Genomic DNA, 12,470 nt, shown 5'->3' with positions numbered 1-12,470 from the left:
GACCCCTGTGAACACCGTCACAGGACACCATCCTTTTTTGAGGTAAACAACACTTTTTCAAGGTAAACCATCTTTTTTACCTCATTTCATGGGAAGCAGAGGGGTTGCTATTGTGGTTCAGAGCCAAATCTTCACCTGAGAACAGCAGGTATAAACCCTGCCCAGGAGCCTGTCATGTAGAGGGGACTCTGCATGGCCAGCAACACTAATTTAACACGAGGGGAATATTTCAGCCTAAGTGGTCTCTACTGTGTATAAAACACTCAGTACCAGTAACATTTGCTTCTTCTCTCAGTATTAAAATATATTTATTTGTGAACTGGATCCTAATCTATCTCAGAACAGTGTTTTTAGTCTTTCACAGTAGCATTTATAATGATTCAAAGTGTAGGCTGGAGAGGACATCTTTCTGTAGCAAGGAACAAAAATAAGAATAACTTTTCAGTATTACCATATATCAATAGCCAATTATTTTTGTAAGGATGGGTTCTGGCTGGCTGCTAATGGACTGACAATGAGATAAGTCTTTCAGGAGAGAAACCATCGTTTTAAAGATGGAGTGGCTGGCCTTTTAATTTTAAGGCATTACCAAAATCACACCTTTCACCTTTAAAAATTGTAAATGATCACAGACTTGTTCTAAATCATTTAATTGCTGTTTTAACTGAGCCTGGCTCATGCTTTGCAGGGGTTTGTCTTTCTTAGCACTGATGGTGCAGCTTAATTTCTTAATTTTTCTTGAAGAACGACAGCCTCCTTGCTTGTACTCTCCCTCCCAGCTGCTTTCTGGCCATCTGTCTGTAAAGGCAATTTTAGGAATCTGCAGACAATTCACCCTTGCTCATATGCATTTCTAGATCCTGACACACAGCACAGATATGCATGGGTGCAAAGTAAAACCTATTCAATGAGATAAAATGTGAAGATGCTTTAGAAAGCTTTTTCCAATGTTTCAGATAAAGCAGGCTCATGTTTCTTGCTGTTTTTCTCTTTTGCTTATTCTTTTATCTTCACCTGTTTCATCCATCTGCCTCTTTCTCTCTGACACAGGGAGTATGATGACATGGATTAGGAGTCCTGTGTCTCTCTCTACCTCTAGACCTCTCTCTACCTCTAGCTTGTTCTTGAAAACAAGCTTGAAAGAAAGATCACCAAATGCTCTAGAATATGCACCAGGACTTGCCTATGACTTCACTGTATTTGCAAATAGCCAACGAGCTTGGGAAAAAGCTAAACACCTTGTTATTATCCATGTTCATGGTTCAAAGTCCCTTCTTGTTTTCAGATGAATGCTGCTCGCTGCTTTTGATGATATTTGGGAGAAGAGACCAACAAAATATTCAGAGATGAGGAAAAAAAAGAGGAAAATTGGTGCCATTCCCAAAGCCGCAAGTTGGATCAATGGCCACAGGACCTGTTCCCACTGGTCCCTCCATTAACCCTATATTTGTTCATGTGCCTGTGGCTCCCAGGACAATGGAGAAGGAGGGAGCTGCTGAAAATTGCCATAGCAATTTGATTTCAGGTCTCTGGGGCTATTTATTTGAACATACACATGTTCCCTACACAGCAACAAGCCAGCTGCTCTGACAACTCCCAAGAAATAAGAAATGTGCCTTGAGTTCCTGTGGCATTTTATATTCCAAACTTTGCCCAGTGGTTCCTTCCTCAAAGAGACATATTGATTGTGGTACACATAAGGATAAGTGTGATGGTGTTCAGTATTTTGAGCTCATCATCTGTTATCCCATTCCCTTTGTCATCTGATGCCCAGATACTATCAAATTGGAAGCAGTAGCGTAGAAAATTACAAACAAATCAAAAAAGACTACAGCTGTGAAATGAATCAAACCACTGTTTCTACCCTTCGTATTTCCTTCTGTATGAAACTTCTTTTACAACAAAATATTACGATTTTTTGTATTTTGGACTTATAGCTATGAAGGCAGGGATGAAGCACTGCAACAGAACACCCACCAAACATTTAGGCAAACACAACAAAGATAGAGGATGGGTCACCACTTGCCTAGATCTGTGCCTCAACCCATTTTGACCACCCACAGAACATTCCACTGCTGCAGACATTTGTCCACAGATATTCCAGCTTGTAATGATGTGGGACAGCACCACCCAGAGAATCCTCTTGTGTGTTTGAAGCTCTTGACCTTGGTCCTCTCCATTTGCTGCATCTTTAACAGGGTGATGTGATTAGAAAAGTTCAAGTCCAAGCTCCATGTCAGCTTTTCAGGGCAGCCCCTCATTTTGTGTCTGCTGCACCCCAAGAGCAGGCTCTGAATATGTGTGTGTGTTTGTATGAAGATGACCAGATTAAATTTAAGCAGAAATAAATGGTAATTTAACTGGCACAGATACACAAGGCTGACATAATCTCTAAAGGTTTGAGGCTGCTATTAAATTTGTTCTCCTTGTTAATTTGTGAGCAAGAGGATAATGAAAAACTGGTAACTCTAGAGTTGACATAAAAAGTAAGAGAAATACAGTTGGCAGGGATAATTTTATGCACTGTCAAAGTGAAAAGGCTTTGCTAAATGTACATAGGCAAAGATACACACTGTCATTTTAATGAGTAATTAAAAGATGGACTTCTAATAATTGAATCATTACTCTTGTCACATTTGTATTTGTTTAATATCTCTAGCTTTGATTTAATCTTGTTTTGAGTTCCGATCTTAATCAGGTCTGATTTAGGCTCTTGGTTCAAATAACTCCAAGTGATGAGCATGAATCTTGTTGTCCTATTACTTCTCGTTCCCAGTGAATACAATGTTCTTTTGAAATATCATTATTAGTTACTGCATTTAGCCAGCAAGACTGGACAAGTGAGGCAGGTGGGTGATGTGCTGATGTTAAAGGTTTGAATTTTCACAGAGGAAGCCTTCTTCTCATTTTCTCAACATCATTGCTGGATTTTGGAAGTACTTCAAATGGCTGACATGGTTACAAGTTAATTCCTTTGCTGGTATAGTTCAGGGAGCCTCGGCTATTTGCATTGCTCTGTTGTGCAGTTTTTTTGTAAATTAAGAAAGAAAAGCTGTGTAAGACACGATCATCTGTTCTTTAAAACTATTTTCCTTAAACCAACTGTCATGGTCACCCTAAAATGGGATCATATCTTCAGTGACACAGAGCTGTGCCTCTCCAATCTGTTTAAAATTCCTCATCAAATTCCTGAAGTCCCATCAGTCAAAGCTAACAGAAGTTGCACATTTCCAGCTCCTCTCACTGAAGTACACAAGGCTGGGACTGGTACAAGTCTCTCCTTCTTCACAGTCCTCAAATTTGCCCACATCATATTAATCTATTGTCTCTTGCAGCTTCAATCCTCTAAACTTTCAGAGTTTTCTGGTTCTAATATCTATTTTTTAAACAGAAGGAATGGGTGATGCTTTAGATGTCATTACAATGAACAGGTTATCCTGCGTTTTGATGAAAAAAAAAAAGCTTATTTCTCCCTCTTCTCTGCCTAAGATTTTTTGGGTGCTCAAGTCTGTCTTTAAAACCATCCATTTCTTCTCTTCTTTTTAAGTACAATCATTGTTTTTTTGGGTCTCTTCAATTCCCAGTTTGAAAGAAAGCAACAATTATTTTGCTTCAAACTCATCCAGCCCTGAAGATGAGGAATTTATCACCTTTTCATTGCCAGCCTGCTGAGTTTATTTCTCCAGGTCTCGAAGAAAGCTTTTTGCTTTGCTCAGCTTCACAAGGTGGGTGTACCAGGGTAGGGAGACAGCTGACTCCCTCCTTGAAAAGCTCCCACAGCATCTGTTCAAAAACCCCTCTTGGGATGCAGACACCCTTCCACAGGGCTGTTAAAGGTCTCAGGACAGACTGAAAGTGTTTGCAGAAGTGGGGTATGGAGCTAGAGTTGAGGATGTGATGAGGAGTGCCTCCATCTGCTTTTTACAGACAAGACTTGGAAAAGGTTGGAAACACCAAAAGATTTTGAACCAGAATACTGGAGAAATGCACCCAAATGTGGACCCAAATGTGTGAGAGGAGGCACTAAAAATGCTTGTAGGTACCTACCTCTGTCAGTGGTGGCAAAGGGACATCTGGCTTGGGAACACGGACACCCTCAGCACCTGGGAGCTGATGGAAGAATAGACCTTGTTGGGCTAAGTTGTCCAACACTGTGCAGGGCAAATTTATTCCTTGTTAACTGCTGAGATGCTCAGGGTGCTTATTTAGAGGTTCACAAGCAGGTGGTGAGCCCCAAGAGCTCCAGGGAGGGACCCTGTTACTATAGGACACGAAACTACACTCTCAAGGTGAAGAAAAGGGAAGTTTATTTTCTGACTCCAACATTTATAGATTTCAAAAGGGACAGTGGATTGGAGGTTGACAGTGCCGCCTCTCCAATGACACCAGACAAACCAAGAGTCCATCAAATTTCTCCTCCTCCATAAAAGAATGCAAGACAATAAGTTATTTACAGAAAGTGTGTGAGAAAGTTTGTTACAAGAATGTAAAAGTCAGAAGGCTTAGAAAATCTTTAAAGATCAGGGCGACAGGACCCCACAGCCCCTCACTGGGGGTACACAGCTGATGGCACGGGGAGGTCCTGGCAGGCTCGTGGCACTGCCCACAGCTCACTCTGCCAGCCTCTTGAGAAACACAGCAGCTCCAGCCCATGCATTGAAAACCGCACCAGATGATGTAAAATGAGCAAAATGTTCCTCCTGCTATGAAAGTGAGGTGGCAAATATCACCCAGGCAAGCTGCTGGTGGGGAAGGAACTCTGTATCCTCCAGCATGTGTGGATATAAATAAGCACAGGCTGTGCAGATACTTCAGATGTCTATTAATGCATCTTGTATTTATGTCCGACTTGAAGAGATACAGAGAGATTAGTAAATACTTCAAATTGACAGCACAGACATATTTTCATAGAAAAAATGATGCTGGTAAGTGGAGAGACTTTTCTTCCTTCCCTTCAGGAAATGGGGAAGAATTGTCTGCACTGATATTATTTCCAATTTTTTTTCTCTCAGGAAAGAAAAAAAGATCTCACCAGAGATACCCTATTTGTTGCTGATTAGATTTCAGTGTTATTTTTTTAAAACCTCAGATCTCTTAAACCTATAGGGCACCTATGAAATACAGACTCATTTCTTCCAGGACACTCTGCAAAAACCTCTCTTATGTTGCCTGGGCACAATTCCCTGTGGATACTCCATTTTTTAAATTGCATTTGTGATTTCTTTTTAAAATCCAAACCTTAAATCTGCAATTTCATATCGTCCTAAAGAAGGTAACCACAAAATAACAAATCCCTATGAGCCTTTGTGACAGTTTGGGAGAAAAAGCTCCATTTATTTGCAAACACTGAAAATATTTTAGTGGTATTGGATTTAACAGGGCAGAAACAAAGGTTCTGGAAAATGAACCAATCTGATCACTTGGTATTTCCTGCAGAGAAAATAGAAAATAAAATCCCCCAAATTTAGTCATGAAAGAGCTGCTTCTGCAACTTCGTGCTGAATTTTGTGGAATGATTTTTTACAAAGCACATTTTCTCCTGGACTTAGACTCAGTTTCCCAGAGTAGCCCATGTCTACTAGCCATGAGGAGGATCCTGTCCTTTTCATGCTGAAGCAAATCCAAACTAATTCTGTAGGCTCTAAGATTCTTTACAGGAAGAAACACAAAATTTGACATGTTTTATCAGGTCTTTTAGACTGCTCCTCTCCTGTTGCTAATTCTGAACACTCTATCACCTTTGCCTAAACCTCCTTGCAGTCTTTGGTACAAATACCCACATATTCTGGTTCTGTGGTCCTGCCATGCCTCCTGCTTGTGCAAACGTCCTTGTTAAAAGCTAGATAAGAAATTATTATATTGATTTATTTTTTAATGAGATGAAGAAGAGGAGAGTGAATTAATTTTAATGTTTGCCTCTCTTTATAAAACACGGTTACGTGGGAATAGAAGGCACACCTCCAGCACAGCCCAATGCCGTGCAGTGCCTGCTGTGGCAAGTCACGGCGTCCCACCGCAGACAATCCGGTGTCCCACGATTTCTCCCCTGTTTGACGGCCACACGGCGAGGGGACAGCAGTCCTGTGTCGCCAGCTCCGTGCACGCATGGGCCCGCAGCATCTCTGCGAGCACGGAGCTGCCGGGGGGCGATCAGACGGGGGGTGGCTCAGCAGCCGCAGCCCGCGGAACCACCGGCCCCAGGAGCATCACCCGGTGCTGCTGAGCCCCGCGCTCCCGGCACGGCTCCGGAATGCTCCTGATCCCCGCGCTCCCGGCACGGCTCCGGGGTGCTCCCGGCACGGCTCCGGGGTGCTGCTGAGCCCTCTCGCTCCCCGCACGGCTCCGGGGCGCTCCCGCCCGGTGCCGGTGCCCGGCCCCGCTGCCCCCCCAGCCCCGGGGCGGTCCCGCCGCCCGCACAGGTGCCGGGATTGGGCGGAATATGCAAATGCGGCGCTGACGTCAGGCGGCTCCGGCCCGGAGAGCAGAAATAGGGCCGGCCCGGCCCGCGCCGCGCACTGCCCGCACCGGCCCAGCCGCGCTCCGCCCCGCCCGACCGGAGCGAACCCGGCCCCGGCTCCTGCCCAGGTGAGTGCGGCCGGAGCGCCCCGCGCTGCGTCCCCATCTCCGTCCCCTCCCGCGTCCCCATCCCCACTTCCCTGCGCCGTCCGCTCCTCGGGGGCCGGGGGTCTCTGGGTGCCGCCGAGCGCTCACCCCGCGGGCCGGGCCAGCTAACAGGTGTGTGTGCCCGCCGCGGGGCCGGGAGGCGGCGGAGCGGGCGGGACGGGCTGCGCTGCGAGCGGGGACCTCTGCGCCGTGCCTCGCGTGTCGCACCGTGGACGTGCCGCCCGTGGGGTGGGGTGGGGTGGGATGGGATGGGGCGGACGCCGCTGCCGCTCCGGGGCCGCGGTGCCGCAGTGCTCGCCCGGCGGGGCCGCCGTCGGTGGGTTCGGGTCCGGGTTCGGGCGCGGGTCCCGGCGCGGTCGCGAGTGGGGCCGGCGGTTCCCGGCTCGGCCGCCGGGTGGCGCCGGGGGCCGGCGGTGGCGGCCCGGGCCGGCCCGAGCGCGGGGAGCGGTGCCCGGTGCCCCGCCGTGCGCTGCCCGGGGAAGGGATGCGGTGCGATCCCTCCGTGTGTCACCTCGGAACAAAGCGGTCTGGAAACGTGTCGTAGGGCCAGCTTTGAAAACCGACGCGAAATCTCTGCGTGGTTCAGGAGTTTCTTGGTAGTCCTGCATCCTTGTTGGATTGATGCTCCCCAGATTTATTATGGAGCATTGAAGTCTCTTGAAGAATTTCAGTGAAATGAAATCTTATTAAATTTAATAAAAAGAAATATTTTTAAGTAGCTTTTGCTCAAATGAAAAGTCCGGTTTGTACTTAAACATAAAAGCTGATTCCAATGAGCTCCTAATGCACCCAAACTTTAAGTATTTAACTGTGGACAGCTGACTGAATAATTATTCGGTTTCATTATGTCTTGCCAAAACAACTGGATTTTCTACTTAATTTTGTAGCGTAATTCTGTAGCACTTTACAAGAAATTATGGATGTCGAAATTATTTTGCCAGCAATGGCAACGCTGTTTAGATAAGGATGGAGCAATTGGAAAGGTTGATGGCAGGAGCTAAGGACCAGATTCTTATCTGGTTTTAATAGCATCAGTTTGAATAGAGGTAATAGTTATGTCCAAATGCTTTCTTTTTGCTATAGCAACAGTCAGAACTTCACGCAATTAAGTTCAGCCTCTTTCTGATGTGAAGCTTGTTGGAAATTATTGAAAGCTATTGCAAACCAGTAATTTCTCAAATAAGCTGCAATTTAAGTAGCCCTGAAACAAAACCAATTTTTTTAATCTCATTGTGATCACTATAATTGAATTTGTAGAGCTTTTGTGTTACGGAGGAAAAAGTTGTGGGATCATTGCAGGATGTGGTTGTTGCCTGTCACAGAAATGCTTTAAACAGTTTGTGCTGTTCTCCACTCAAATGGCCAAGATGCTTGGTCCCTGTTGTTTTTCAAGGTGACCCTTTTTGCTTGAGTAGCTCCCAAGCCTGTACCCTACAACCTGCGCTTGCCTTTGGCTGGCATCTGCTTGCTGCTCTTCCACTGGAGACATTGCTGCCATTTGCTTGAAATTCGAGGCTCTCCCTGTGTGTTGGTGCCTGCCCAGACACATCTGGCCTTGGGATGGGTGTTTTTCTGTTGCCATCGTGTTTGAGCTGCTTCAGATGACAGTGCATAGCCTGGTGCTGCTGCACTTGTGATTCTTGCTAGAGCAGTGCCAGCTGCAAGGAAAGCTGCTCTAGCTCAGAGGAGGAAACCATAACCTTCAGGTAAACTTCATGGCTTTGCATAGTATATTCTTTGTCAAGAGCTAATATTTATTTTTTCTTTTGAGTACAACTGCTTGTTTTATGCAGACATTTCCATATGCAAGCTTTGATTTCTCTGGACGGTGATCTCCTTACAAGCTCAAATCCAGCAAATCTGTCGTTCCCTTGAGCGAGGAAAGGAAATGGATAGTAAAACTTGTCTGAGCTTACAGTGGTGGTCTGGATCTATTCAATCAATTTGAGTTTTTCTGTTGACTTCAGGGAACTTGGAGCCTGCAGTCTGACAGTGTATTGTATGGTGCAGCTGCAGACTGGGTTCTGCAAGGAGCCTTCCCTTTAGCTCAGGGTAGGGCAGTGCTGAGCTCTGGTTTAGGATGCCAAGTGACATGAAAATGCTGTGTTACTCCAGAGTAAGCTCTCTGTTGATATTTATGGTACGTATTTGTTGCTTGATTGAAGCTATTAAGATATATAATGTGTATTAATGTGTCCTCCTCACACTGTGACTGAGAGCAATTAGTGTGCTGTCAGCATGCAATAAAAATAAGCAATTTCTAAACTGACTGAAGATGATCTAGAAATTCTATTTATAAAGCAAGCAGAGTTTCTATCAGGTAGAGTCTGCCCTTTCAGTTTTATCAGTGTTACAGATCCTAATACAAATACCTTCATGCTTTCTGTCAGTTGTTTACTAAATATACGTTAAACTAGTGATTTCCCTGTTTTGCTCCAGGATTGTAATTTCAAGCAGGATATGATTCAGAGGTCTCTAGAACTGCTATGTTATTTGTTGTGATGGAATCAACTGAGCACACAAAATACCTCTATTACAGGAAAAAAAAAAAAAAAAAACAAAACCCTGTGAGAAACAATGTTCCTGTGCAAGAGCAATTCATAAAGTGACAATGTACTTGTCTCTTATTGATGTAGTGACTTTGGTTTATTAAATATTTATTTGTAGCCCCAGTAACATTACATCTGAGGTTCATAATTGGAATTTAGAAAGACTAATAAATTTTGATTTCATCCTGAATGCTGTTCGTTCAGTGTGTTTACATTAGTGCCAAGAAAAGGCATTGCCTGAGCTCTGTGGGTGCTGTTTGCTGTGCTCAATCTAGTGATGGTGTGTCTCTGAGCAAACAAAATACCTAAGATTGTCACTGCTGGTGTAAATGGCCACGGCTCCAAAATTAGGAGTGATGCACCATGGCTTGGATGTACCCTGTGGCAAATCCATGACATGAAAACACTGTAAAATGAGTCTTGTCAAGACAAGGTACGTCATGGTGAGTTAATTCAGCTTGGCTGGATTTTGCCATTAGCAGGTAACCCTCCTTGTTGATGTGCATGGCTCCAGCCAGGCAGCAGCCTGTAGAAATGCTGTCACTTCATTAAGGGTCATTATGCTTCATTAACGGGTCCATTTTAGCCCTCCTCAGCCATCTCAGAAATGGTTCCAGGCCTGAATATTCCTTTGGTATTTTAATTGTAGAAAGTAATGACACAATCTTGTGTTATTGTTATGGAGGAAGTACAGCTCCTGGTTGAGCTGGGTTGTGGTGTGTGAAACACAGGAGTTCCTTCTGACACCACTTTGGGTAACTGCATTGGTGTTCTTTACAAATTAATTAAAAAACTACACGAGACAAGAACCACTGCTCAAAGTGCATACAGATTTAGTGAGAATCCCTCCAGTTCCCCGCAGATGATGTGGGGCTGTGGTGAGCTTTTGCCAGGGAGATGGTGCTGCTCCGGAGTGGAGTGAGTGTGGGAGGGATTGGAAATGTCTCTGCTTGAGTCAGAGGAATTGGAGTGCAGAAATCAGACCCAGGTAGGACTCACCTCTGTCATGGCTGGAGAAACACATCAGCCCTCTTCAGCACAGGATTTATTTTGTGTCTTTCAAGTTTGGGTGTGTTTTGTGACCATCTGGGCAGGTATCCTCATTGGGAGGATGATGACTGTCCCTGTGTGCTGGTGTCAGCCCTGGCTCACCCTACACACCTGATCATAGCCAAGGGGGCTGCCAGTGGCTGTGTCTGCTCAAGGCAGTGTCCCCCTCTGAATCAGAGGGGAATAATGATATTATTTTCTGCCACATTGCTGGGAGCCTCCAGCAGTCAGAGAAGCAAAGGTGTGTGTCCGGCATTTTCCTGAAATCTGCTGAGGGTGCAGGTGTGAGTCCCTGACTGTGAGTGACCCTGTGCTGCTGGGGGCTCTGGAGAAGGGATGAAATTCACCCTTTGGCTTCTGCAGTACCACAAGACCAGGTTTTGCTGTAGTTTGCTTTTGTAGTTACAGAAATCCCAGGACTCTGGTTCTGCAGGTGCTGTGTGGCAGCAGACTGGGAACAGTATGCTCTGAGGAAGAGTTTTGGGGTAAAACAACTACATTATGGGGATTCATTGCCAGTACACTGGAGACTGCAGAGCTCTGTAGGCACTGAGTGTGGATGGACACTGTCATCTGAAGCTTCTGTGTTACCAAACCTGAGCTGGGTTTTGTTGTAAGATGAATGTTCTATAACTGTTCCTTTTTTTTGTTTTTTTTTAACAGACTTGAAATGATGCCACCAAGGAGCTTTTGGTGCTCTCTTGTACTGCTGGGGGTTTTCCCACTGGTCACAAGGGGATGGATGGATGTGGACCAGAGCAGGAGCCTGTATTCAGATGTGGGGAGGTTGCATCAAGAGGTACCGTACCCTTGCTGCTGCTGCAGCTCTTGCGTTTCTGTTCTTGGGCTGTGGGCAGGCTCTCCATATTGCAAACAGAAAACAAGTGTGGGCTTATCGGAGTGTATTTGTATTAAACACCTTCTGAGGAGGTCAGTAAATAGAAACTCTAACACTTATTGGGTATATTGACATCATCTGGAAGTGAAATTGTGCATCTGGCTGCTGTGGAAGTGCTGTCTTTGCCCCAAAAACTTTACGGTGTGCTGTGTCCTGGGGCTGCTGACATCAGTGAAGCTAAATTTAACAAGAAAACTGTCCTGGCTCTTCGCTTGGGTCAGTGGACATTTAGGTGAAACCTAAAAAAAGCTCTTTTGAAGGAAAGCTGAGCCATAGGTGGTTCTGAGAGAATCAGCAAAATTCCTGCCCAAAGTGTTTTCCTCCAGGCTTCCTGATGTGACACCTCTGTGAAGCACAGAGGAATGGGAAAGGGAGCAGGGAACAGTGACTGTAATGAGTAGGAATCTCTTCCACCCCAGAGCCCATCTTGCTGGGGCAGGACAGCAGTGCCTCCTCGGGCCTCAGTGCTGCCCTCAGGGAGTGCAGAAGCAGCTGAGCCTGTTCCCAGTGCTGAAGGTGACCGTGCTGGCTGCTGTCACAGGGGTGTGCATGGAGCAGTCCCTGTCCCAGCAGGACTCTGGGTTTCTGAGCCAGAGCTCAGCACTGCTTGTGGCACAGATGTATGCTCTGATTGTCACAAGTCTCAGGCTGAGACGTGTGAGTAAAAGCCACAAAAATCTGGAACTGTGACTTTGTTGAGCTGTAAATGATGAATGAATGCTGAAACATTTTTAGCTATTTAATTAGTTCCTGTATGTTCCCTAAATGGTTGCTCAAATGTCTGAAAGTGAGAGATGGTGCAGAAGGACAGGAAAAGGACACTTGGCTATTTTTTAGCTGCCATTGCCTTGAACACTTATGTGCTGGCAGACACATCAGTCAGTGCCAGGCTAATGATAAGCCCTTGACGGATTCATGTTGCAATTGGATCTATTTAAACCTCGGGATTTGGTTGTAGTTGGAGGATCCCATTTCTCCCAGTCACACTCTCTCTACAAATACCCAGTTATCTGCATTATAGTTTAAGCCAATTAAAAAAGTGCTTTTTGCTGCTTAGCAGGGCTCAAAAGTAATTTCAGTGGTGTTGGATGTTCTACAGCTGTGAGGTCTGTTTCAGGTGTATTTTGTCCTTGAGGTTTCCAACCTCTGCTCTGTGAAAGTGAACAACAGCTTCCTTCCACACCTCCACTGTTATTTTGCTGCTGTGTAGGGTTAGGTAGTACACTGGCACTTTGTTTAACCTGTTCTTGCAGAATCTCTGCTCAATTTTCCTTTTTTATTAAAAAATATTAAATATTTTGCATGCTTGTGCAGGTAAAAAAAGTCTCATTCTTTACTAATGCACATTA

General features: G+C 45.2%; 1 protein-coding gene across 2 annotated transcripts in view; it reads left to right on the top strand.

The window, feature by feature from the left end:
* The first annotated feature begins 6,524 nt into the window (after nucleotides 1-6,524).
* The window catches only part of FSTL4 (follistatin like 4), a 209,308-nt gene continuing 203,362 nt past the window's right edge, over nucleotides 6,525-12,470 (top strand). For both annotated transcript variants that reach the window (XM_059483511.1, XM_059483510.1), the window contains exons 1-2: nucleotides 6,525-6,585; nucleotides 10,887-11,022. In XM_059483511.1, the coding sequence (XP_059339494.1) occupies nucleotides 10,894-11,022 (129 nt within the window). In that variant the 5' untranslated portion in view covers nucleotides 6,525-6,585; nucleotides 10,887-10,893. The remainder of the gene's footprint in view (nucleotides 6,586-10,886; nucleotides 11,023-12,470) is intronic.

The sequence above is a fragment of the Ammospiza nelsoni genome, chromosome 16 (genome assembly GCF_027579445.1).
Source record: "Ammospiza nelsoni isolate bAmmNel1 chromosome 16, bAmmNel1.pri, whole genome shotgun sequence".
Classification (NCBI taxonomy): Eukaryota; Metazoa; Chordata; class Aves; order Passeriformes; family Passerellidae; genus Ammospiza; species Ammospiza nelsoni.
The sequence above is the reverse complement of the archived record's forward strand: the minus strand, read 5'-3'. Positions and strand labels throughout refer to the sequence as shown.